Source organism: Osmia bicornis, chromosome 6, assembly GCF_907164935.1.
Source record: "Osmia bicornis bicornis chromosome 6, iOsmBic2.1, whole genome shotgun sequence".
Taxonomy (NCBI): Eukaryota; Metazoa; Arthropoda; class Insecta; order Hymenoptera; family Megachilidae; genus Osmia; species Osmia bicornis.
Window position 1 is genome coordinate 5090373 of NC_060221.1, and position 24509 is coordinate 5114881.

Sequence of the window (24509 nt, forward strand, 5' to 3'; positions counted from 1 at the left end):
TTTGGACGTCGAAGAAAGAGGGGGGTGTTCGCTGCTTTTCGATCATAATGCCATCTATACAAAAATGGCTCAAACTGCTCAACAGGTTATCGATCGGTTTTCGGAGCACCACCGCTGCCTATTGGAAAGCAGCTGAAGCTAATTACCGACTTATGGATAAAATCGGTAAGAACCGACTTGCTTTAGCGACTAACTGTTTATTTGAGAAACTTTTATTCTTTCTCGAATACAAAAGTGTCTCCCGTGAATTAGAAATAATGCCTAATGGCTGGAGTATCATACTCAGTAGTGAGGACACCTTCTCCGCTGGCTTAGACCGCCATTTTCCCTAGAGGGACGCCGAGGGTGATCGAGGGTGTACATACGTCAGAGGGAAATAAGAACATCTCACACACTTCGTTCTGTCTAACGAGCCAATTCGACCCCTAATACTTGGTTATCGTTCCACGTATCCTATAGAGTTCAGTGCGCGCCTTCCTTCGACATTGAACTCATGAAAAACAGAGGAAAAAAATTCCCACCACGGTTTCGAAGCCATAGTTTCCTCCCCGGTCCTTTCCCCAAGAGAAACTCCCTAGGTCGCGAGCAGCGACATCGGGGTGGTTGGAGAAAATTCGACCCTAGTGGAGCGCGTGCAATACGAGGCGCGCGTAGAAGAGCGCATGCTGGGACGTGTCACGGACACGCGTGTGCCAGGATCGCGCATACACTCGTGTGGTGACTGGCCAGAAGGCGTCGCGCCGGGACGCAAGGGGGGCGTCGTTCGAGGCTTGGGTGAGCAGACAGGCGCGTAGATAGGCCAGCTCACGGTGGCATATCCCGCAGCGAGCTACGGAGAGAATTGTCCCATGCTGGTCGGCCACCTCGCGTGGCTCGCGTACAGACAGTTGCTCATCGTGGCCAAGTTACGTTTTAAACGCGAAGCAAGTTAAGGGTGTTGGGGGTTGAAAAAAAAAAAAGAAAACGAAGGGCGCGTATCCCGCGTAACGCATCGGTCCGTAGACACTGACTGCTTGCCAGTATCCAGAGTGATAGGACGAACTGCGGTGGTGGTGCTCGTGGTGGCGGCGGCATTGGTAGTGGTGGCCGTGGTGGCGGCGGCGGTGGTGGTGGTTTCCTATCGTGGTGGTGTCCGCTGGTAGTGGTGGTGCTGTCAGAGTAGTGCTGCGCCTGGTTCGACGACGGCGGCGAGGGAGAGAAAGAAAAGTGGCCCTCGAGGTTACGAGGCCAGCGGAGAAAGTGGGTGTTGCCGGAGTGACAACGGGGAGGATCATCCGGCTCCTCGGCGCCAGGACTCGAGGAATAGGATGTACGTCGGTCGTCGATCCAGGAGTCGACGTCTTCCGACCGACACTAGCCTGATCCTCGTCGAACGTGTGCCTCGTGAGTAAAGCAAACTCCTCCCCAGGACATACGTTATACCCTGACTTGACTGTCGCTTCCTGCAACTGGAGCACACCGTTCAATCCCAAACGACGATTTCGTCGTGATCCTTTCTAGTGGTACGAGTCGAAGGGATGGTACCGTCAGGGGTTGTTAGCTCGTCTTGGACGTTTGATAAGGAAGGATTTCGTTGGACGTGGCTGCGAAGGAAATAGAGGTCGGATGCAAATCACGAGCATGGACGAGGTGGTGTGCGATGGGCACGGTAATTGGGGCGAGGGGACGTTGGGCTCGGTGGGCGCGGAGGAGAGATGCGTTGGATACTTCCCCCTTTTTTTTTCTGCATCCTCTTCCTCGTTCGCAGTTTCCAACAATTTTTCCTTGTTCCTCCTCTCGTCCGCGTTTCGTTCTTTCTCTTTGTAAACAGGAGTCAGTGGCGCGTAAATGTACATAGATGGGCGTGTAGGTAAAAAACTCCAACGGACGAGTTTTTTCTTTTTTCTTTTTTTTTTTTTTTTTCGATGTAACGAGGGACCGGTGGTGTTATCGTGCGCAACGATGATTCGGTGCCCTTTCCGCTCGGCTCGCGTGCCACCTCTTTGGTCCTCGTCGTTGGGTTAACACCGGGTATACAGGAATACCAGAAATAATACTCGAGGCTCGTCGACCGGCCGAGAGTCGAGAACGCATCCCTCCTCGCCTCCTTCTTCTCCCCGGCAGTGTGCACTGGCCTCGATTAGTTCTCGCTTAGAGAGAGAGTTGTGACCGGATTATTCTTTTTTTTTTTTTTAGGGGTGGCGTAGAGGGAGGACGAAAGGGGTGCGCTAACGACGTCACCGTGTCGAGTGAGTCACGGCTTCTAAATTGATCCCCCACCCTTCCTTGCTCTGCCTCCTCTTCCTCTTGTCTTCCTTCCTTTTACTCCCCCTGTTCCTGCTTTTTCGTTCCCTCTCTCTCTTCGTTCCATCATTCCCATCCCGTTTTCTCCTCATCTCCATCAACGAAGCCGGCCGCGTTGATTTAATTCCCGATGCAACGTGCCCTCCGATTCGCGCGAGGGAACGATCGTGCCCGAGCTCGTTCCACGAGGTAACGTGCCTCTAACTTACGTGATCACGATGTCGTTCAATAATGTCGCAAGGTTATGGGAACTGCCGATATCACTGGCTACTACCGTTTCGTAAGAATGATCGATCTCGTGTTTCCGTCTTACGGCCAGTTCGTGTATCGGTCAACCGTCCACCTTCGTGTTTCGCTGGTCGCCGACGCTGTCTGCCGTTGTTTTTTAACGATCCCGCGATAAGATTAAACGTCGATGATCGCGTGACGGTTTGTCGTGATACGAGAGTCTCGTTATCAGCCAGGAGAGTGATCGAATAGGGGATACAGCTTTCAAATGAGTTATCTTTCCCGAGCACGGAGCGTGCTCGTTGAAGCTCCATGTGCTTTCTGCTTGATGTATGAGTACCTATAATGGCGAACACCGATGATTGATAAATCGACTTTAATATATTTTCGGTCACACTGGAAACGATAGTACGCGGTATGGTAAATTTCAATAGGGATGATTAAGTATATCAGTAGGATTCGTTGAAATTATAATACATGATACGTCATACCAGCGAATAATCAAACGTCATTAATGCATCGATCAATTGAACGTTGCATTGTTGAATAATTGAACAGGTAGTACAACTCCGCCTAAATATATCCGAGCAATTTCTTTTCCTTGCATCGAGGCCAGCCGTACGAATGAAACGGCTCGAAGAAATTCATTTCTAACGAGAGCTCCGTTAAAACGTTTCGAAAGCAAACAAAGGATAATTAAATCATCGGGACACTCGTGTCTCGACGAAATTACGTTGATCAAAAGAGAGAACGGATGCAAACAACGGCTCTAAACATTTCCTTTCCCCTTTTCAACGGCAACAATCCACGGTCTTGCGTTTATTTTTTTCTCTTTTTACCTTCTCGTTTCTCTTTTTTCTTTTCCCACGGAATGCCGAGTTAAGTTACGTTTAATGTAACCCCCTTCGTTTCTTTCCTACCTCTTACCCCGTCCAGATGCCGGCTGTTTTCTCATTAAGGAATGGAAAGTTCTTATCCCGGCGGAATGGAACGCTTCGCGTCGCCTCGCGACGGAAGCACGGCCACTCGTGACAATATGGCGAAATGAATATCACGGAAATATCAGGGAACGCTTGGACGAGCACAAGAATCCATTATCGGGGCTTAATATCTCCTCCATTTGTCCGCGACTCTTTATTTCTTTCCCCGATGATGCTTTATTAGCGTCTCCTTTTCCAAAGATGAATAGTCCCACCCTGATTCCCCGCCCACCGGCCGGCTGGTAGAGGGACGGAATCGAAGCGATTCAATGGTCGAACAACGGGCACGGATTAAGGGATCGTTGATCGTCGAAATTGCATCAGGAGAACCGGTGGGGAAGAAAAAAAAAGGAAAGAAAAGAAAGAATGGCGTTGCTTGGCAGGCCGAGCCACCCTGACATTTTCAGCGAAAGGTCACCGAATGTGGAACAACTTTCGAGCGAACAGATCGAGCGTTCTCGCGGGAACAGCCGGCAGGGTTACCTTAATATTTTCACCCCGACGGGGGTGTTTGACGGGCGCGAAATCGACGGGCCGGAATGGAAAACTCGATTCATCGAATTAGCGTGGAAGCCTCGTACTCGCTGGCTCTGTGAAATTAATTAGACGTCCATCCGGCCGGAAGGTATTTCGATCGATTCGATCCGTATCGAGCGGATTTCGAGCTGAAAAATTCGTCACACTGACAGATTGAATCGGTTCCCATTGTTTCCTGACTCGATCGCCGCAATCGTTCCGTGAAATTACTCCTTTTGCCTGTTATTTTATGGTTTCTAGTTTTGTGTACAATTCGAAGAATTCTATTTGAAGAATTTAATCATAGGAAAAGTGCACTGTTCGAGAAATTGCTCTTTGTTCTATTTTTGTTAGTTGAAGTGGCTCGATAAGGTACGTCTGACCATATAGGGTCTTATTCTACTTGTTCTACGCTAGCGTAGTATCTGACGTTCTGAAGAGTCCTCAAGTTTAATGTAAATGTTAATAAGTATCTCTAATTTTCTAAAAACATTTTCAAACGAGATCTTGGTATTCGTGGACTCTACTTTAGATTAATCGGAGAGGGAAGGATATTTTTCGTCCAACTTGCAGAAACCCGAAACTCCGAAACTTGGATCTTTCAAATTCGAAAGTTCACGAACTCGGAAACTCGATACACTTTGTGTAAAGGTTGCTGCTTTCGTAAACGAGCATCGAAGCTCAGGGAAACTGCTGAAACGGGAAGACTTATAATATGCAAAGCAATTTACTAAGAGAACCTCGTCTAAGGATTCGCTTATTTAGCTTTCCAATTTAAACCTATCTATCCATTAGTGCAACATTAATGCTATTTAAATTATCATCCTCCTTCGTCTTGAGATCATTTAATACTTATTACTTCAGTACTACTACGTTATTAATACCAAGTGTACGTATCGAGTAGAACCCCAAAGCTCTTAAGTGCAATTGGATTGACACTTTGAGCACAAACGACTGAATTTCTGGTACCAGCTATCTCGCACACTAGTCAAAGTGTCAATGGTTCTGCCATTGGAACACCACAAAGCGTAAGGTACAAGGAAATAGAGTATACGTTTCGATTCAAAGGATTCAAAGTAGTATTAAAGTAGTCGTGACTTTTCAATTTGTAATTCATTAGCAACCCAAGGTAACCCATTCCACTAATTGAAATAATGATAAAGATTCCTAAATAATAAGAAAAATAAGAAAAAGCCACATCAAATTTCCAATAGCATAGAATAGTACTAAATGAAGGTGACAAGTGTAACACGGTTATTAGGTCGTCTGACAGAGCATCGTCGTTTTCTACCGCGACCGCCAGTGGCTGCAGATCGCATGTAAAGGCTTGTTCAGAGTTACAGACATTGTCCATAGACGTTCTGCGCACATTGTCCCTAGTATTCGTCCCGTATGCAGATAGGAGACAGTGTCGTGTGTCCGCATCTGCACTGATATTCTAATGTCTGCTCGTGCAATTGTAAATTTCTAATTAAAGTTCATTACCGTAAAACAATCTTCTAAACCTAGAAGACTAGCGTTGAAAAATTTCTTTTCCATTTCTTCTATTATTTTAAAGAGAGACAAAAGACGAGTCGATGCTGACACACCAATTGCCTTGAGCTTTGATTTTCTCTCTCGTCGTCAGGTGCTAACAATTGTCTATACCCAGCTGGTCTTACGAAACAGTCCGTTCGTGTTCGTATAATTCCGCGTACCGGTCCGTCGCCCACCTCTTATCCGAATTGAAACCTTAGCGCGTATCGAGTCCGAACGGTTACGGACATTTTCCACTTCGATCGAGTGAGTGGTCAGTGAACCTGCTCTTACACGGGCACATTCGAATACGTATATATCCAGTTTCCCCTATTTACATGGAGACGCGTGTTCGGTTTTGATCGAAGGGCGAGGGGTTGTCCCCGATGAATCTCTCGATGAATAATCCAAGGCGAACGGCGATAGGAAATAACCGTGTCAGCCGAGATCCTGCGCGATTCTTGACTGATTAGCCGAATATCACGAATACCACGAATATTTGCCCCGATCTTTACGTGTTTCTTTGAAAACGAGCTTGCGACACGCGTGGCTGACGTCTAACGAAATCGAGTACTCTGAAACTTGGCGATATGCTTTTGATAAGCGAAAGTTTCCACAGCGCAGGAGAATTTGTGTGTCGGTAGAGCGCAACGATGTCGGATCGGATAGGTTAAATCGCACAAAGAGGGCTTTGATAAACTTTCCCTTCGCAGTTTCATAATTTCCTTTGTTCCGATTTCGCCCCGTTTACACGTGTTGTAACCGGCCGATTCAAAGGAGAATATCTGAAAACAAAATCTCTCCACTTTCATCATCGTTTTAATCGCAGCTTTACCGTGAACGCGTTAATCTCCTCCGTTAGCAGCTTCGAAATAAAAGTATCGCGTAACTTGGTTGAACGACGCTTAAGTAACTCTTCGTAAAGTTATACCCGATGCCGGCCGCGGTTCGTTTACTATAATTAATTATAAGATAATCTGAACAGCGATAGAAGGAACTGGCATTCGAGCTGGCGATCCGGTTATCGTCTCACCGGTTGAAATTAAAAAACGAAAAGAAGGAAAAATTTGTCAGTGTGTGTAGTATGCGGTTATCGCTATCAATAGAGCCGATACGTTGTCGGTGAGAGGCAAGAAAGGTGGAAGCACGTAGGTGGTGTGTGTGTGTGCACACGCGTTGCAATAAACTACACTTTATCGCCTTACGCTTGAAACGTCTCGAGCATGCTCGCGTGGCTGTTGAACCACCATACACAGGTTCGTTGCCTTCGTGGCCGATGAATAGGTGTTACGTGTGATCATGGGGGTCGGATCACGATCCTGTTGGATTTTCTCTACTCTCCCTGTCGTGAAAGTTTATTTCTTTGTCATACAGCGGTGATAAGCTTTTGATGCGTACAAGAATCGCGCTCGGAGATGGTTCACGGGATGGCCTAATAATTTTGTAAATATAAAATGATGGGTACAATTTTCGGGGATACGGAAAAGTGTTATAAAATTAATTATTTTTACCAGGCGTCAATGAACGCGTCGGGAATGTATTTAGTGAATGAACGAGAGTCGCATAGCTGGCGTGTCATATCACTGCCAAAGACGTAAGCTCCGGCACGAGATAAGAAATACTTTGCCTCCGTCTTTCGAATAGACACGCCGCCCTTCGTCGGATAGAAGTGTCTAGACGTCTGACCAAATACGCGTGCTTCCACTGCCAAGAGGAGGAGCTAAACCGGCAGCCAGGCGGACAGTGATGAGCCGCTTAAAAGATAATTCCGGCTAGTTTGATGAACAGATTCTTTCGTGACCGAGCAACGTTTCCTCATTTTTTCATTCCTCTCTCACAGTTTCTTCGTTGAAACTTTTGGCAAACTAACACGATTATGCTTGCTGGATCGTTAAGAAGACAAGAAGTTGAAGTTAAAAAGTAATTTCAGACGGTTGATTCTTTCGCGACCACCAAACATCGGGGTTTCAAAGAGATTCGAAGTTATTTTTCGGAAAAATTCTTGAAAGCCACGCTCTGATTAAATGGCGGAACGAGTTTTCCTTCCGGCAAAGGTCAGAGGTTAAAAGTTCGGGGAAACGACCGAGAGGGGGTCAAAGACGTTAACTATTGAGCGGCATTGTAGAACGACGGGCTTGAAAGGGCGCGATCCTTTCGTGTTACAACAAACTGCTTTTCAACTTCAACGAGATGGAATCACGCAACCACAACGGGCTTTTTCAACCGGCGCTTTCCAAGCCCGTGTGTCAGATACGATTAACATTTTACTTTTATGAAAGGCTCTGTAAAAGAAATCTGTTAACCTTTCCCTTGCTTTGAAATCCGCTCGTCGTGTGTTTCAGACGTCAAATTAATTGAAAGGTACAGGAGAACGAGATACATTGTCTTTTTAAGAAATACACTTTAGAGTAATTAAAGAAGATAATGTACCATTCTCCTCTGAACCTTTCAATTCTGACAATTTTAAATTACTAAGAGAAACTGAATAATATGGATTATTTATTTCGCTCCTTTGTTTTATTATTAAGCTCTAGGAAGGTAGAACGTATTCGCTTCTTTATAAGGGAGGTGATGCGTTCATTTTACGTCCCCTTGCTTCATTGTGTCCCGGCTACAATATCGCGTTCAACCCTTTTTATTTTTGTCCCTCCGTTACTCAGAACCCTTCTATTACTTGATCGTTCGCATTAAATTTTCAAGTTGTTTCGTTAATCGCTTATTCTCTGAGGAAATTAATATTGAAACGAAATGATAATCCCGACGAGTTAAAAGTGACGATATTAACAAACAGGTAGCAGAAAGGACGAAAAGGAATTTTAATAAAATCGTCGCGCACGAGTTGGTCGAAAGCTCGAATTACGATTACAAAGGTATAAATATGAAATTTCGTCGAACGAAAAATCGTGAAACATTCATGAAATGTTCGCGATCCTGTTTACCCGGTACAAAGGTAGTCCTCGAAATTAATATTAAATCATTGTTATATCACGCGCAAAAGGGTGAATTAGATCAAACGTATCAAACGAAGGATGAAGAAAATGGAAGAGAAAAAAAGGGCGAAACGTTTCAACGGAATCGGCAATTAATCGAATCGTGAAGGAATTGAACCGAAGGAGCACGGTATCCGAGCGGATACAGTGTTTAAATAGAATCGCGTAAGTTGAATTGCAGATGAGAAAACGTTCTGAAAGCTGGTGAAGCAACGTTCCTGGAGCACGGTCATAAATATTCTCCACGTTATATTAACTGTCGAGAGAGTGGTTGACATTATCGTTGGCCGTCTACGTGAAATTGTAAAATTATAGGAAATACATTATCGCGTTTTCACCCTTCCCGACGTTGGACGTGGTTGTTGCCAGAAGACGATGGTATTAAATTAATCAATGCCTGTTGCTTGCGTTCCTCGAGTGGGTATGCGAAAATAAATTACCATTCCGTTTGTTTTTTTTACAAATATTCTGGAGGGTAGTTTGCAAATATCTTTTCCATAACGATTAAATTAAATCCTCTTTACACTCTCTAGCATCGTTTTCGATACTGTGTGACGTTAATAAAACGTTGTTCCTCGATTAAAAAGAGGTGAAGGGTTCTGATTAATTTTGCCAATGGAAAGGAACCCTGATCAAAGAGTAAACAAGCCTTTCACGAAAATGGCAAAACGTTTGGTAAGGCTCGTTCCCCTGGACAAAGGATTTTTCCGCTGATCAGCCCGAATTCCTCCGACGGAGAGGTGAATAAAAGAGACTGGCATACCTCGGGGAAGACACGGAATCGCAAATATTTCAAGAACTCTTGCGGACCAATCGTGTCGCGAATAGAAACGAAGGTTGACCGTCCGGCTGACGACCCCAAAGGACCATCTACGTGCCTCGAAAATTCGGGCTGAAACGAGGAGGCTAATCGATACGAAATTTCAATCTTCCTCGACGAACGTTTTCCCCCTTTCTATTCGCCTCGTTTCCGTTTCTCATCCCCCGCATCTACTTCGTCCACCAGCCACTAAACGCGTCGATTATGACGTAGATAAACTCCGTCGCTGTACTAGCTCGTTTTATCAGAACGATTTGTTGCCGATCGGTTATGATATTCTTCTTCGTTCTCCTGATTCCTCCGAGACTTTCATGGTTCTTTTAGTGTCATGGAAAATGAATTTGTGAAAGAGTATTCGGGTGGTAAAAATTAACATAAAAATGAAAAATAGAAAATTTATACTACGAAAATATTTCTAGAACCATGGATTTTATATAGAACGGTGAAAGGTGTGTCAATAAGTGGAATAGTACCGTATATGGTCAGACAAAAGAACGAATGAAGGCTACATTCATATCCAAGCACGCACCGTGCATTTCCCTAAGGTAATAATACTCTTTCATCAATACAGCATGAGAATCTAAAACAAGATTCTCCTTTCTACCCTGTCGTATGTTTAGTAAGTTTGAAAAATGACGTTGCAGAAAATATTCATTGAAACATTGAAATAAACTCTGGGAAATTTCAGTAAAATCGACGACTTTTGTTCGGTAACATTTCCCTGTCGGTTGTGTTTGGACTTGCAAACAAGGCTCGTCAAAGTTTTACAGAGAATTCGCATTGCGCGGAGGGGCCAAGAACCTCGGCTTGTATACTATCGCGTATCTCGAAAGGCGCGAGACAAAAGGTAGAGCACGTGCATAAAACAAGCCGATCCTGTGTGGTACGAAGCGCGAGAACACGGATGCTTCGAAAAATACCGTGACAGGTTTATTTATGTCCGTTCATAGTTAATTTAACCCGACCTGCCGCCGCAGGGAAAACGTCCGATCCGATAAAAAAGATCGTAGAAATCCGTTATCGCCTCTATTCCCGGTCTCTTCTCTGCGCCATTGTGCCCGATAGGTGAACACGCTTCAAAAGCTACAGTAGCGAGTCACATTTTTTGGAATTAAAAGGTTGCTACTGCATCACGGTCGCGTTTTTTTTTTTATCCAGAGGAATAGCAATTTTTATCCCTGTTAATATTTACTCTTTCGTTCGATTGTCCCTCCCGTATTTGCGAAGCGTTTCCAGATTTTTTAGAGATTTCCCGATGGTTTATTTTTCGCGTCCGCTGGTCGCCACGAGTAAATTCCTTGGAAACTGTGGATCGGAATGATAAATCATTTTTTATCCGCTGTGATATCGATCAACCGTGTAACTGGAGAATTATAAATAAAAAGTTTGATGATAAAGGAACAGCGGGAATTGTGAAGTTTCTTTTCTATCGTAATCGAGTTTCTAAACCTTGGAAGAAAACTTACAGTTGACTTAGAAAATGTGATACACCTTTCGTCCCGTAATTCAATTTCTCAGCTTCGGTAAAGCTCTGACAGTTTACTCAGAAAGTGCGACAATTCTTCCGTAGTCTAATCCAATTTCTCAACCTCGATAAAGCTTGCACAATTGTCTCGCAAAATGAGATTATTCTTCCGTGCCATAATACAATTAACTCTATCTATGTAACGTTTCAATCTTTCAGCCTTCGCGAGTCTCTTATGGTTAGCTTCAAAATTACAATAATCTGCCGTTTAATATTTCTATATTTTCTCTTCATTTTTTAGGTAATCGTATATGAAGATTGCTCTGAATATCCACTTTCTATATTTCAATTAAAAAATTAGGAATATTTCACCGTAGATATCGAAATAAACGGATGGTGCATGAAGGTTTTAGAGCGTATTCGAGGCTGTCGCTAAACGAAAGAGTTAACCGCGTAGTTGGAGGGATTGAAGGTTTGTCGCATTGTCGCGAATCGCGAACAGGGGAACATTTTCACGGCCTCGAATGGTATCGCGCGTAAATACACGGGTCTCGATGTAGGCCAGAAACGACGAGTGCCGCTAAACTGGGCCACAGTGCGTCGGCCTCGGGTCTAGAAATACCATTGCTAGTCGTTCGAAATGACGAAGAAGCATTCGCGATTAAAACTGCTCGAAACCAGGCACGCTTCGAACTCGCGATCAAACGACAAGAATTTCCTCTAAAGAATTTCCCGAAAAACGTTACGTTTATTTTACTTGGCAAATTTGCTTCATTCGCCACGAATCCTGGTTGAAACGATATCGTTAATAAATTGAAGCATTTTAGTTGTCCGCGATACCTTGCGTATCATTCAAACCATAAGTGTAATAATTTGAAAAAGAAGCTACCTCGTTTCTTCATTTTACACCGCTGTTTTCACAACGATGTTCTTCAATTTATGTCGAAGGTTCGCGAGATGTAATCTCGTGTCCCTGTTTTAACGAGCAACGATTACGAGCTATTCAAGAGATAATTTTAGGAACGTGATAAGAGAGTAAAGCGGTGTTTCCGACGGAAGGAAATATGTGTTCTTAACAACAGTTGTTTGGGAACTTTCAATGATATCGGGATTCGTTGTAATTTTCATCCATAGATCGTTCGATAAATTTTTGTTATATTATCACTGGAAAGTGGTTTGAAAAACCTTGGGTTTAATTTTCTTCTTATATAATTATTAAAGAAGTTAAAACAAAGAAAGTTATTTAAAAGAAATTTCAAATAAGTGTTGAAATGAAACGTTTGACAGTTGTAAAAAATAGATAACGATAAGTTATCAGCTTTTGTAAATATCGATGATAAAAATAGTCGAACTCTTGAGCCGATGTTGCAGAAACACTAGCACTGTTCAATAACAAATTTCATGTATCAATATTTTCTTACGATCTGAATATAGTACGTAAGTTACGAATCAATTGAATTGAAAAGCTTCGAAAACAAATAGGCTGTCGTAAAAATAGACTCGTAAGGTATTGCGAAAAAGTTTCTTCTCGTTCTTGTCGCGCGTTTATTCCGTGAAACTTGGAATTGCGTATAGCAGGGAAAAATGAATAAGAAAAGACATATCCGGGTAACAGTTTGAAAGCTTGAAACTCTCTTTAAAACTTCCGCCATCCGACTTGTACCCTTAACCCTTCTGGGACAGTGGAGCAGACAATACGCCTTAGAAAAGTTGCTTCAAGAACGGATCTGAATTTTCACGATATCCTTCGCGTGCTCTTATGATTTTCGTTTCAATTTTCCCCTTTGTTCGTAGAAGAAAATTCAGGGAACGTCAGTTGTTGATTGTTAGAGAAAGAAAATTACAAAATAACACCGGTAAGTTACCAATTTACGTAACAAACATGTGAATCACTTTTTTCAACGTTTCCTCAAGAAACAGAATATTCTAGTCTGGTTAAAAATACATTTAACTTTCATCGTGTCTTGATTACCATCAAAAGCGAGCTCCCCGTGTAAGATAAAAATACTCAACTTCTCCGCTTTATATTTCAACGAGGATACAATTTCTGTCCCCTGTAATTACGTAGAAATTTGTTAGTATTCATCCGAAATTGAATAGCGGAAATTTTCTAAATTTCACGTATCATTTTTATAAAAACACCAAGCTCGGTGACTCGTCATTTCTCTGTCTCTTCTACTGTGTTTCTTTTTTTCTTTTACCATTCTTCTAAAGTCTAAAGAAACACGTTTTCACTCTCTCGCGTCGAGTTCTACCACTTCTTTTTCAGCCCCTTTCGTTCTTCTACCCTGACGCTGGTTCTGCGTACGGCAGGTCGTTGATCTTCGCTCGAGGAAGCTAAAGTGCGGGTCTCGGCCTTCGGCGTCCTTGACAGTGGCGTGTTGGAGCGCGGCGAAGCGCGTGGATTTCCGCTTTCCTCGTGGCTGCCCGACACGTACCGTGGGCACAGCCTGTGGCGTTTCACGCGACCACCGCCCCAGACTTCGTTGAGGAGAAACGACCGATGAAAGGAGAGCCTTAAATAAACCCTTTTCTCGAATGTTGAAACTCGATGAAAAGCGAGGGCAAAGTCGGCTAGCCGTTGGTGAACATCGTCGCTAATTAAAGAATTAAAACTAATTGGCTTCTCTAATGAAAAATTCGTGTAAATTTGTATCGTTCAGATACCAGGAATGCCGGATTTAGTGTACTTTGTTCGTCACCAGAGGGACGCGAAAACGTCGAGGTACATCCCCTAGACTATCCTCGTTTAACAATACATCTTTATCCACTCGTGCGATCGCGTCAGCTGAAGCACCTTTTGGACGCGATTCAAGCATTTTCGTTCGAGTAGCCGATCGATTCGAACGGGTGGAAATATTCTCTCTGTCCAGGCTGGCATCGACGCTGAAGCTGTTGTTCGTCCAGGATGGCAGGATCGAGACAGGATGGTCGGCGATGCCTTGAACAGTGCGCGACGCTGGTAAATCCTGGCGAAATACGAAGCTGGTCTTCGTTCGATTAGAAGAAAAAGAGGGAAGCCTTGGTTCGAGGCTGAAAAAGGGGGCGACGGGGTGGGCTCTTGGTATCCGCCGGCTGGATCGAGATGAGCGATCTACAGGCCACACTCGAGTTCTCCCTCGAGCTTTGCAAGTTCTACAATGTCGACCTGTTCCAGCGTGGGTAAGCGGATCGGCTTTCGACGCTCGTAATTGCGACGGCTCAGCCCTGGCTCATCGACGATTTCCAATTTCACAGGTATTACCAGATCCGCACCGCCCTCAGAGTGTCGCCGAAACTCCCTGTCAAGGTGGAAGTCAACCAGCTGCGCAATCGTGAGTACCCTCTTCCACGGATCTTTTCCTCGCGATGAAAATTCATTTCGATATAGAGAAAATTTACCTGTTCATCGATAGCGCGAAACGATCAAAAGTGATCGATTTTCCATCAATTGCATCCCCTTCGCTCTTCAGCAGACGTGTGTCCAGCCATTCAAGAAACTTTCTCGTTGTTCCTCTATAGAAGTAGGAAAGTTTCGGGTACGTTGCACTCGTTGCCGCCAGAAAACTACGTCGAATTCACTTACTGCTTTCCAGTTAGACAATGGCGGAACTAGTTCAAACCGAGGCACACTCGGTCGTCGATTGCATTAGAAACTTCGAGGAACGTTGCTGTACCTCGAATCCCTTCTACGGTCGTACATTAAACTCTCGAGCAAGTTACCATTACAAAGAACGCTATAAAAGATTAAAAAAGATCCTCCTATAATATTCCAAGACGTTTCAATGGAATTAGAAAATTATTAGAAACAGGTGGAAGGGTGGATTCTTTAATCTTGAGTCACGAGTCGGACTTCGTAGTTCGAATCAGACGCGAGTACACCACTTCCGGCGCACTCAAGGCAACGAGATATCCAGAAGACGCGATCTGTTCATTGTTGCAGACTCGTTGGAGGCGCCCGGGACGAGCAAGCGCTTTCAGATCCTCTACAGAAACGAGGAGGTGACACTTGGCACTTCGGTCCTATTCCGTGCGCACGTGCTCGTGCACAGTCATAAGATCGAGGAGGTGCTCTCCCGCACCCACTTCAATCTCGGCGTCGAGTTATGGTTCAGCGAGCCGACGCAACCTGGGAACATGGCCTGCGTCTCGTCTAGGTGAACGTCTTCTAGACGCTGGCCAAGATCGGCCGAGCGTAAGACTAGTCGTGAATATTGCGGTCTCGAACCGCGACAGATTGCTACGAGACCCGTGAGAAAGTTCTGCTTCTCTCGCTCCTCCAGTGATATCCGACCAGTTGAAATCTTGCTGCTTGATTCATTAGGTCTAGGATTTCTCGTAGCCAAAGCGCGCTTTAAGAAGCAGAACTTTCCCACGGACGAAGACGAAGAGATCGATAACCTTGGCCGCGTGCGCTTTCATGTTTCACCTTGAAGGTTTGATGAGCTTTACTCTTTTTTTTCACCTTGCAGGGCGTTGCAGTTGAACTTCGCACCCACTAAAGGGCTTCACTATCATCTACCCGTTCTCTTCGATTATTTTCATCTAGCTGCGGTGTCCATGACCATCCATGCTTGTCTCGTGGCTCTTCATCAACCTTACATCAAGTCAGTATCAATTTCGATTCTTATTCGATATTAGTAATGTTTTGTGATTAAGCCATCACTAATTAAGAAACTTATTTCCCTTTTGTGTTTCCATGACTCGATTGCATTTTTGTGTTGCCAACAGGAAGAGCATACTTCATTATGTACAAAGTTGGTGAGTTTGTGTATATCGTAGAAGTAAAATGTAGATTGCACGATTTTCGTTAAATAACAATGGACATGGAATTTCTAATTTTCACTTGGTCATTTATACCAAACGAAACGTCGTAACTAAGTTTCATTTGAAATCCTATTTGTTCGTTTAATCGGTTCGGTTGGAAAAAAAGAAATTTATCACTCTCGTGGGTCGATTGTGTTTCAATTAACATGGCGAGCGGATAATTAACCGAGTAATGTGCCCGTAGCGCGCCGCGTGGAGGGAAACCATGGCTGCAATTTAAACAGTCACCTGCGAACGGAGACAACAATGCCGGGTTAGGAAATATCGTGAGTTGATGTTGGAATCGTGTTCGATCTGTGGATCGAAAATTGAGCCGTCTCCGGTGACGGTGGAAATCGTGTTACAGGAGACGACGACGAGGTGTGTCGGTTCAGCGACGAGGATACAACACGCGAAACTGGTTCAACAAGAGGTAATCAGGTTACTTTTGGCCGCCAGAGAATCTTTGCTCAACGATTTAGCTGATCTAGCCCGGCTTCTACCTTCTTGCCAACAAAGAGCACTCGAGCTCGCTCAGAACACGCACAAAGAAATTACCAAGGTTTGGTAGAGACAATTTTCCTAAAGTGACATTTTCCATATAATAGATTATCTATGGGATTGCAGATGATGGACACGGAGGAAACTGATATCGCTCAACTCTGCGCACAAAACATTGTTCTTTGGCAACATTTTTTGGAAGCGTTCTCCGGACGGGAAGCTGTTCATCAACACCTCGCGAGGGTTCATCATCAGTTAAGGGTGAGTTAAATAATCAGGAATTCTAAAACACCTAAATCAATCGACGTCGATTTGAAAGATTCGTCCAACTCGATAATTAACTCAGAACACAGGTGGACCGGAGGATAAAACAATAACAACACGTTTGTATAAATAACTGTGGTATTTATTAGGTGAAACGTTTCGCGGAAGGTTTCTTCGTGCTCGAGAATCCGAGGACATCGGCGTGGGGCTGTTACGACGCGAACTATCAATCGTATCAAGCGGTGAGCGAAGCGGCTCGAAGATCGCGGTACCTGGCCACTCTACCTCCTCTTCCGGTTCACTGTCCGGAACTCGACGGGGATCTTCATTCTCTCCCGTTGATCTTCGAGGACCAGTACGTGGACATGAAACAGAGGCACAGAAACAGCGGCAAGTATCAGTACGACGAAAAAAGTGAGACTCTTGCACTTAGCTATCGATATTTGAAAACCTAAGGACACTCTGGTACAACAATGGTCTTTCAGTTCCCGGTATGGACGACTGTAGCTGTGGGATTGCCGCGATCCTGGAGTCGAGATCGATGGGGATCTGGTCGCCCAGGAGCGAAGGAGCAGCCCAGGACATAGGATCTATCCAGGGTCGTCTGACGCTCACTCCTTCCACGCTTCCCGCGAGGCACAGCAAATCGTTGGATCAACTGGGTCCTGACATTACTCCTGTACAGCCGAGAACGTCGCCGAAGACGCTTCCTAGGTCCGTGTCCACGCAGTTGTTCCCGAGACAGAGAGGAGGGACGCGAAACGTGACTCCTCCAGCAACGGTGCCTTCGAGAGGAAGACAGAGGTCGACGGCGCCGTCCAGTAACACGCTCTTCCCTCCTTCGGGGCAGCAGGCCTGCTCGGCGCCCAACCCATCCCTAGGATCCACCCCGGTGGTCCCTTTGCCTCGCGCCAAGTCCACGCAGATGTTGGTGCTGCCTGGACAACAGGTCGATCCGCAGAACACCTCCATCACCTCGCTCTTGGCTGCTATGTTTCCGGAATTGCCACCAGGCGGACAGTTACCTGGTTACAGACCGTCGAACAAGTCGTGCGAGCAAACCTTGACGGTACCCACCTTCGTGACGACCATGGACCATGGGCAGACGGATTGTTGGAACGAGAATAAGACTGCTAACGTCATCGAAGGTATCTATTTTTTATAGAAAATAGAATTGTGAATCTAATAACGAAGCTACGTAACAAATATTTCTTTTCTTTATTCGTAATGCATTCTCTAGAATACTTCAGGTTTTCTATGTTTCCTCTAGAAACACTCCCTTTGAACTTTCACTAAAAACTCTAGCCTCTCTGCACACGGTTCGCCCTTGAGAGGGAACTCACCCTCGTGCAACTACTCTCAGCCACCACTCCATCCCTCTATCTACTCTCGTATATATTATTCTTGTCGAAATTTTCAGATTATCATTCCCTGGATACTAGAAGAATTCGTCTGGAACCACGAAGTCATCGGATAGCCTCTCGACAGCCCCTTCAACCAGTCAGCAACGATCAGAACAACTTTCTTTCCAGCAAAACGAACGTGAACGGGGAAAGTTACCTACCTGAACAACAGCCTCTGCACACGGCCACCCTGGACAGGGTGACGTATCGAGCTAACTCTCGAAAGCAAAGCCATCAACCTGGCGGCAAGTACAATCAGTCGAACGGACTCGAGTCCCGCAGGTATCATACGATCGGGAAGACTGGTTCCAGTCATAGTCAGAGGAATCGGGGAGAGATTCAAGACTCGATGAACGGCGGTGGACTACCGAACAGTCACTCGATGATAGCAGATCCTCTGTACAAAAGGACCAACTACTCGTCGACGACCACGGATTCCTTCTTTTATCGCACCAATGGCACCAGCGGACGTATACACGGTGTCGCCGAGAGACCGAGGAGACCGAAGAGCACCGAGAGGCTGCTGGACGAAGTCGAGCGTAACGAGTACTGCGAAATCCGAAGGGAGAGACCGAGAAGAAGGGAGGAGAGACCGGGTATCAAGTCTCCTCGCAATGGTGTCGCGTCCTGTTACAGCGACGAGAAACGCAGGAGACCGCAGAGCGAGGAGAAGAGGATTGAGGTGACCAATGAAATGTTCTACAAGGTGATGACCGCGATGTCCGAGCCGAAGAAGGAACAGAGGATAGAAAGGAGGAGGGACAGGCACGGGAGGAGGCCGCATTCCGCGCCTGTTTTGGATATCGATCATCCGAACGAGGAGAACAGGAAGTGTAGTCATAGGAACAGGAAGCCGGCTCCACCACCCCCTGCATATCAGGACCCAGCGGTAGCGCCCATGCCCAAGTACCGACATCCCCCTCCGGCACCCACGACGAGCGTCCTGGAGGTGGAGAATAATAATAAAATCATTCTGAAGGTAATTATCTGTCACAAATTGAACGCGAAATTCTTATCGTGTGAAATTCACAGGTGGAAGCCATCAAGTCGCCGGTAGAACCGGCTGCGACCAACGGCACGACGCCGTCCGACACATCGAGCGCCGGTGCACCGCCGCCCAACGTGAAAAGACTGAGATGCGCCAGCGTGCCGGTGGCGCAGAACAAGGTCGTGGTGCCACGTAGCGCGGTGTCTTTGCCTTGCATGCCGATCCGCGACAGCAAGGACAGCCTTAGCAACAATCTTCCCGTCATTCCAAATCCTCTTAGCCCGCCGTCCAGCAGACCCAGCAGCCCGACTACCAGTTCCAGCTCCAGCAACCTCACGTCCGAGTGTTCCGGTTGGGTCAGCAGCGGTGACACGTCCAGCTCGGAGCAACGTCGTAACGCGAAGCTGTCCAGCGAACAGCTGCGTCAGAAATTGTCCAAGATCGTGCCGAGGAAGGATAGGCCAACGCCGACCAAGGAGAGCGTCGAGGAACACTCGTACGAGGAGGTGCGACTGCCACCACCGAAGATGTTCCAGGACGAACCTCCGCCCCCGGAGGAATTCCGCGACCCACCTGCGATCATCGATAATCCTCTCTACCACGTTTACGAGACCGTCAAGCCGGTCAGAAGTCCGAAACAGACGAAAACCGCGCCCTGCAGCCCGCAGAAAAACAGGGACAGAGAAAGGGACAGGGACACTGCTTACGGAGTTAGGGACATCTGTTTGGATTGCTATCAGGAGGGCAAGGAATTGCTTCAGTCGACTCAGGACGATGCTATCAATTTCAAGAAGTGCAAGGAGGAGTTCAAACGACAGATGAGCTTCTCCGGGAAGATCTACAGGTACGTATTTACTCGGTGTCCTTCTGAATTCCATTGTAATCTTATAATCTTTAGGCCCAACTGTAGCTCCTCTGTTTGAACGCCTAATCGTAGAAATGAAATCTTAGCTGCTTTTTCATTTTTTTTTTTCAAAACTATAGTGATTTTGTTTGTTTTTATTCATCCTTTTCGTTGTTCATTCCTGCTCGTTCGAAAGCGATTTTTCAGTTCGCGGTCACAGTTCTCGTGGGTCTTTATGTTTTATAGTTAAGTTTCTCTTTTGTCTACCTGATCCCCTCTAGAGAACGCAAGGAAGCGCAGTTGCGTTTCCATAAACGTGCCCATTCCCTTGGATACGGTGACCTTCTGACCCCGTCGTCGGTAAAACCTCTAAGATCGAATGTGCCTCTTAGCGATTATCCGAGCCTGGCATCCACCATGCCGTACTTCCACATCAGCAACGAGTACCGGCTGTTCTCACCGGAAGGTGCTCACCTGATCATCTGCGTGCACGGTTTAGATGGAAATCCTGCCGATCTTCGTCTGGTCAAGACGTACTTGGAATTGAGTCTTCCTGGGGCGCATTTAGACTTTTTGATGTCGGAGAGAAATCAGGTGAATCTTCCATTTCATCTTCTTTTGGAAATTATGTTTCGAACGATTGTTTGATCTGTTCCGAAAGGGTGACACTTTCTCGGACTTCGAAACAATGACCGATCGACTGGTAGCTGAAATACTTCATCATATCGAGACATCGGGATTGAACCCGACGAAAGTGAGCTTTATCGGACATTCTTTAGGGACCATCATCGTAAGAAGCGCTCTGACTCGGCCTCAATTACGACCGCTTCTTTCGCGTTTACACACCTTCCTCAGTCTGAGCGGTCCACACTTGGGTACACTTTACAACACCAGCGGATTGGTTAACGCAGGTGAAAAAGATTTTAAGATATCGATTTATTTTGATTCAGAAAAATTCTTATCTAATCGTATTTTCTTCATCTTCGTCCAGGTATGTGGTTCATGCAGAAGCTGAAGAAATCTGGCTCGTTGCTGCAGTTAGCGATGAAAGACTCGTCGGATGTCAGACGATCGTTCATGTTCCGGTTGAGCCAGAAGAGCAATCTGGAGAAATTCAAACACGTTCTTCTGTGCGGCAGCGCGCAGGATCGATACGTTCCGCTTCATTCCGCTCGTATAGAGCTCTGCAAAGCCGCCGTACGGGATTCGACCGATCAAGGTAATCGAACGTCATTTATATTTCATTGATGCCTAGCGGTACAGCTTTACCGAACGAGTGATCTTGAACGAACCCGGGGTGAATAAGTGTCTTCCATCTGTAAGCAACGGAAATGGACTTCTATCCGTCTTTGAGATCAATGAACTACCATTTCCTCCACCTAAGAGAACGTACATCTGAACTTAATATTCGAGAAAGGCATTCTATCGATGTATTCTTTTTTTGAAAAATAAAAATTCTCTATATTTCGCTATTTTCAGGTGCAGCGTATCGAGAGATGGTGCACAACATCCTGTACCCGGTGATGTCCTCCTCGGGGGTGAGTTTGGTCAGGTACGACGTGCACCACGCGTTACCAGCGACGGCGAACGCCCTGATTGGCCGAGCCGCTCACATCGCCGTCCTCGATTCCGAGCTTTTCATCGAGAAGTTCCTGCTGGTGGCGGGTCTGAAGTACTTCAGATAAGGAACGGAGTAATCTAGCTTCGACTTAGCGAAGGAAGAAATAAAATCGTGGTTACGTTCGATCGAAGCACAAAAGGAGGGAGAAAAGCACTCGGAGCGGATCATCGTAACTCTCTGTGACGTCTGCGATCTTATTAGGATTAATTACTCGCGCGTCCTGTCGACAATTGCCCCGTTTCCATTCCCCTCGTTTCTCCCCCCCCTCGCCACTAATTCCCTCACGACCACATTAGGATTACTCGATGAAATTTCCCGCGTCTCCGAAACGGGGCAATTCAACGTTTTTACACGGCACAGCACGCGGCCAACTCGTTCGGACACGTTTTAATAAATCAATCGTCGATCAGATTCTCTCGTTAGGTTCCTAAGGGTCATTCCATCGAATCATCATTGACGATTCATCGAACGATCGAAACGAATGGACCTATGTTTATGCTGCGCGAAGAATGGGCCTATTAGCAGTCTTCTATAGAGGCAGCAGGTGATAGGGGTAGAATGGATGCGTCGAGTGTGAAGGGTAGTTTGATGCGACAGTCATCGAGAATAATTTTGTTACAGTACACTGCAAATGAAAATTATTTCTTATTTATTTTCAGGTTTTTTAAGGATATTCTTATTTTTACGTAGCTCGATATTAATTCGATTTTCTGTTTTTATCATATTCAGTATCATAGGTATCATCAAACTACCCTAAGCATTTATCTTCGACCACTTAAAGTATCGAAATTTTCGGCCTATCGCGAAATCTAAGGCTATCGAGAAAATATCAGACCACTCGACAGCAGAAAGTAGACAAAAGAATAAAATCGATCGGAAACGAGGCACAAACGCGCGAGGATTCGTCGAAAGATCCTCGAGCGTCGATCATCATCATCGTCATAATCATTATCTTCAGAAAATTCGTTTCAACATCACTGTGAAAAGAGGGAATATAGAATGAAAAAAGAAACAAAACGTAAAACTCGCCTTTGTTTCCCTCTTTTTTTAAACATTCGAGAGAATAGCGACCCGTCGCTACGACGAACACATCGTGGCTCTCTTTTTTACAGCCCGGTGTCGATGAACAAATCGTAATTAAAAGAAAGCAAGAAAAAAATAAATGGAAACGAAGTATAATAAATTTAAGACAATGCAATGACACATTGTCTAGACGCTAGGAAAGTTACGAAACGCATGTCAATTGTTACTCTCAGATAAGTGTGTGAGTGCGTGCAGTGAGGATGAGACGTGTCAAATGAGAGAGAGAGCGTGAGAGAGAGGGTATTCTAATTAAAAGAAGAAAGATTAATTAACAAAAAAGAACGGCAACACAAATGGAGAGAAGAAGAATCATTAAGAAGACGTCTGCGTTCGAGCGATGAAAGTGACGGTGAAAAGAGAAGAGAAAAAAATTGAAACAAGAGGAACGACGAGGCAAGTGACTAACATTTCAGGTATATGAAATCCCTCCAATACTAGATCTCAATTGCTCAGAACAATCTATGTAAAAAAAAAAAAAAAAAACGTTATACACTAATCGTAATCGAAGCAACGAAGACGCGTGGCGTCGCGTCTGCTAATTGCTAATTGCGAATGTCATCGGTAGAATGGAAGGAAGAGAAAAAGGAGGGCAAAAATTGACGAGATTCGCTGTACGATTAGAACAATTTCAAGTGGCAGCATTTGGGAATATTTTTAATTTCCAATTTTCCATTAGAAATATTTTCCTGTTGAACGTGGCTTATATTGGGAAGCCTCAAAGAGTGATAATTTTCCTTTTGCTACCTTCCAGGCAGTATAAAATGTTATTTGTTCCTTTTTTTAACTATTCGATAATTTTTATTTTATTTTTCAGGAAGAAAATTGCGCCTGTTGTACAACGATTCTCTCTCTAATATCATTAACCCTCTGCGCCCAGTATAAACGTTTACTTATGCACTTGTACGTGTACGCCTTTACAATATAAAAAGAATTGCGCACATTCGTTATCCGTGCATCGTATACTGAAAAATTTCACGTACTGTTGTAACACGAGTACAACATTCGTTTCCCAGAATTTCAAATTACACGATAAGTATCCCACGGTGAACAGCAAAGCACAAAAATCCTTGGAACTTTTCTCGTTCAGCTATAAGATCGCGTCGTTGTCATTGATTTTGTGCCTCACCCTCTGTCGTTGTTTTAATCGCCGCATAATCGAGTGGATCAGAAGCGAAGAAACTTATTTATTCAAGCTATCGAGGGGAAACAATAGATTCTGCTAATGATATATTTAATCATTTCAGGTAGAATCTTCTTCGTAATTTATTTACGTTCGTCCCCCTTGAGTGACAATTTATTGAACGTTTAAATAAATATGGAATTAACCCTTCGAACGGTGGCGCAGGAAGGTAGATCTATGAAAGATAGACAAAGGTGCTTCGACTAAAATTAGGCAATGAATTTTTTAAACGAAAGAGTTTCATGTATTGGGAAATATTTAAAGTAGAGCTTACTGCTTAAAATAGAGGGTTAATTGGAGGGTTAATTTTCAGTAATAAAAGATGGTATATAATTTATATAAAATTTCTTTAAATTCGAAATATTTCTAATCCGAGGATGTTTGAAACTTGGTTCGTCTTCGCTTCTAAGCCTCTCGCTCGTTCCCATTCATTTCTAAAACGATTTATCGAAATACTCGCGCGTACACCCTTTTCTAACTTGCGTATTTGTAATATATCTCGAACGTCGTCCTGTCTTCGATACGATTATGAAAGTAGCAAGCGTTCAGCGTGCTTGCGACACGATTTTCGCGTGAAAACGGGTTGCCTCGTGAGCGAGGATACGCGTTTCACCCCTGTTGTCGATCGATAGAAAAAGAGTTTTGCCGCGAATAAGACAGAAAAGGAGTGGAAAGGACTCGACGAGACGACTAAATTAAAAAAAAAAAAATGAAAAGAGAAGGAAAAATGTCGAGCGATAAAACGGAGGATACCGTAGAAGGAGAAGGTTTTGCAGTTGCAAAAGCAACGTGGATGAGCAAGTAACAACAATGTATACACTATACATAGTATATGGATGCATATGAAAAAGCGAATAAATCTACGTATACATAAATGAGATAGATTAATAAAAAAAAAGAGAGGTGTCTAGTGTTATTACCGTTACCATTGGTGTCGCTTGATGATCTCACCCTTTCCTGATTATTTTGAAAGAAGAATGTAGAAAATGTAGAAAAATATTGAAACATCACTCGAACAGTTCATATATTTTTATTCGATTAAA

At 44.7% G+C, this 24509-nt stretch overlaps 1 protein-coding gene across 7 annotated transcripts; it reads left to right on the forward strand.

Annotated features, from left to right (window-relative positions):
* Positions 1-24391, forward strand: LOC114878267. Of its 7 annotated transcripts, XM_046286275.1 has the most exons (18): positions 12215-12653; positions 13067-13522; positions 13671-13959; positions 14035-14111; positions 14720-14933; positions 15249-15383; positions 15508-15537; positions 15788-15869; positions 15950-16144; positions 16210-16344; positions 16497-16761; positions 16833-17495; positions 17768-18729; positions 18783-19582; positions 19864-20176; positions 20244-20493; positions 20574-20801; positions 21062-24391. In XM_046286275.1, the coding sequence occupies exons 3-18, from the start codon at positions 13883-13885 to the stop codon at positions 21265-21267; spliced, it is 4632 nt and encodes a 1543-aa protein (XP_046142231.1). In that variant the 5' UTR covers positions 12215-12653; positions 13067-13522; positions 13671-13882; the 3' UTR covers positions 21268-24391. The 7 variants fall into 7 exon arrangements, with proteins under 7 accessions (XP_029047700.1, XP_046142235.1, XP_046142233.1 ...); XM_029191867.2 differs by lacking the exons at positions 12215-12653; positions 13067-13522 and adding an exon at positions 1-1383; XM_046286279.1 differs by lacking the exons at positions 12215-12653; positions 13067-13522 and adding an exon at positions 1-1383 and having other exon boundaries at positions 19975-20176.
* Positions 24392-24509: the final 118 nt, after the last annotated feature.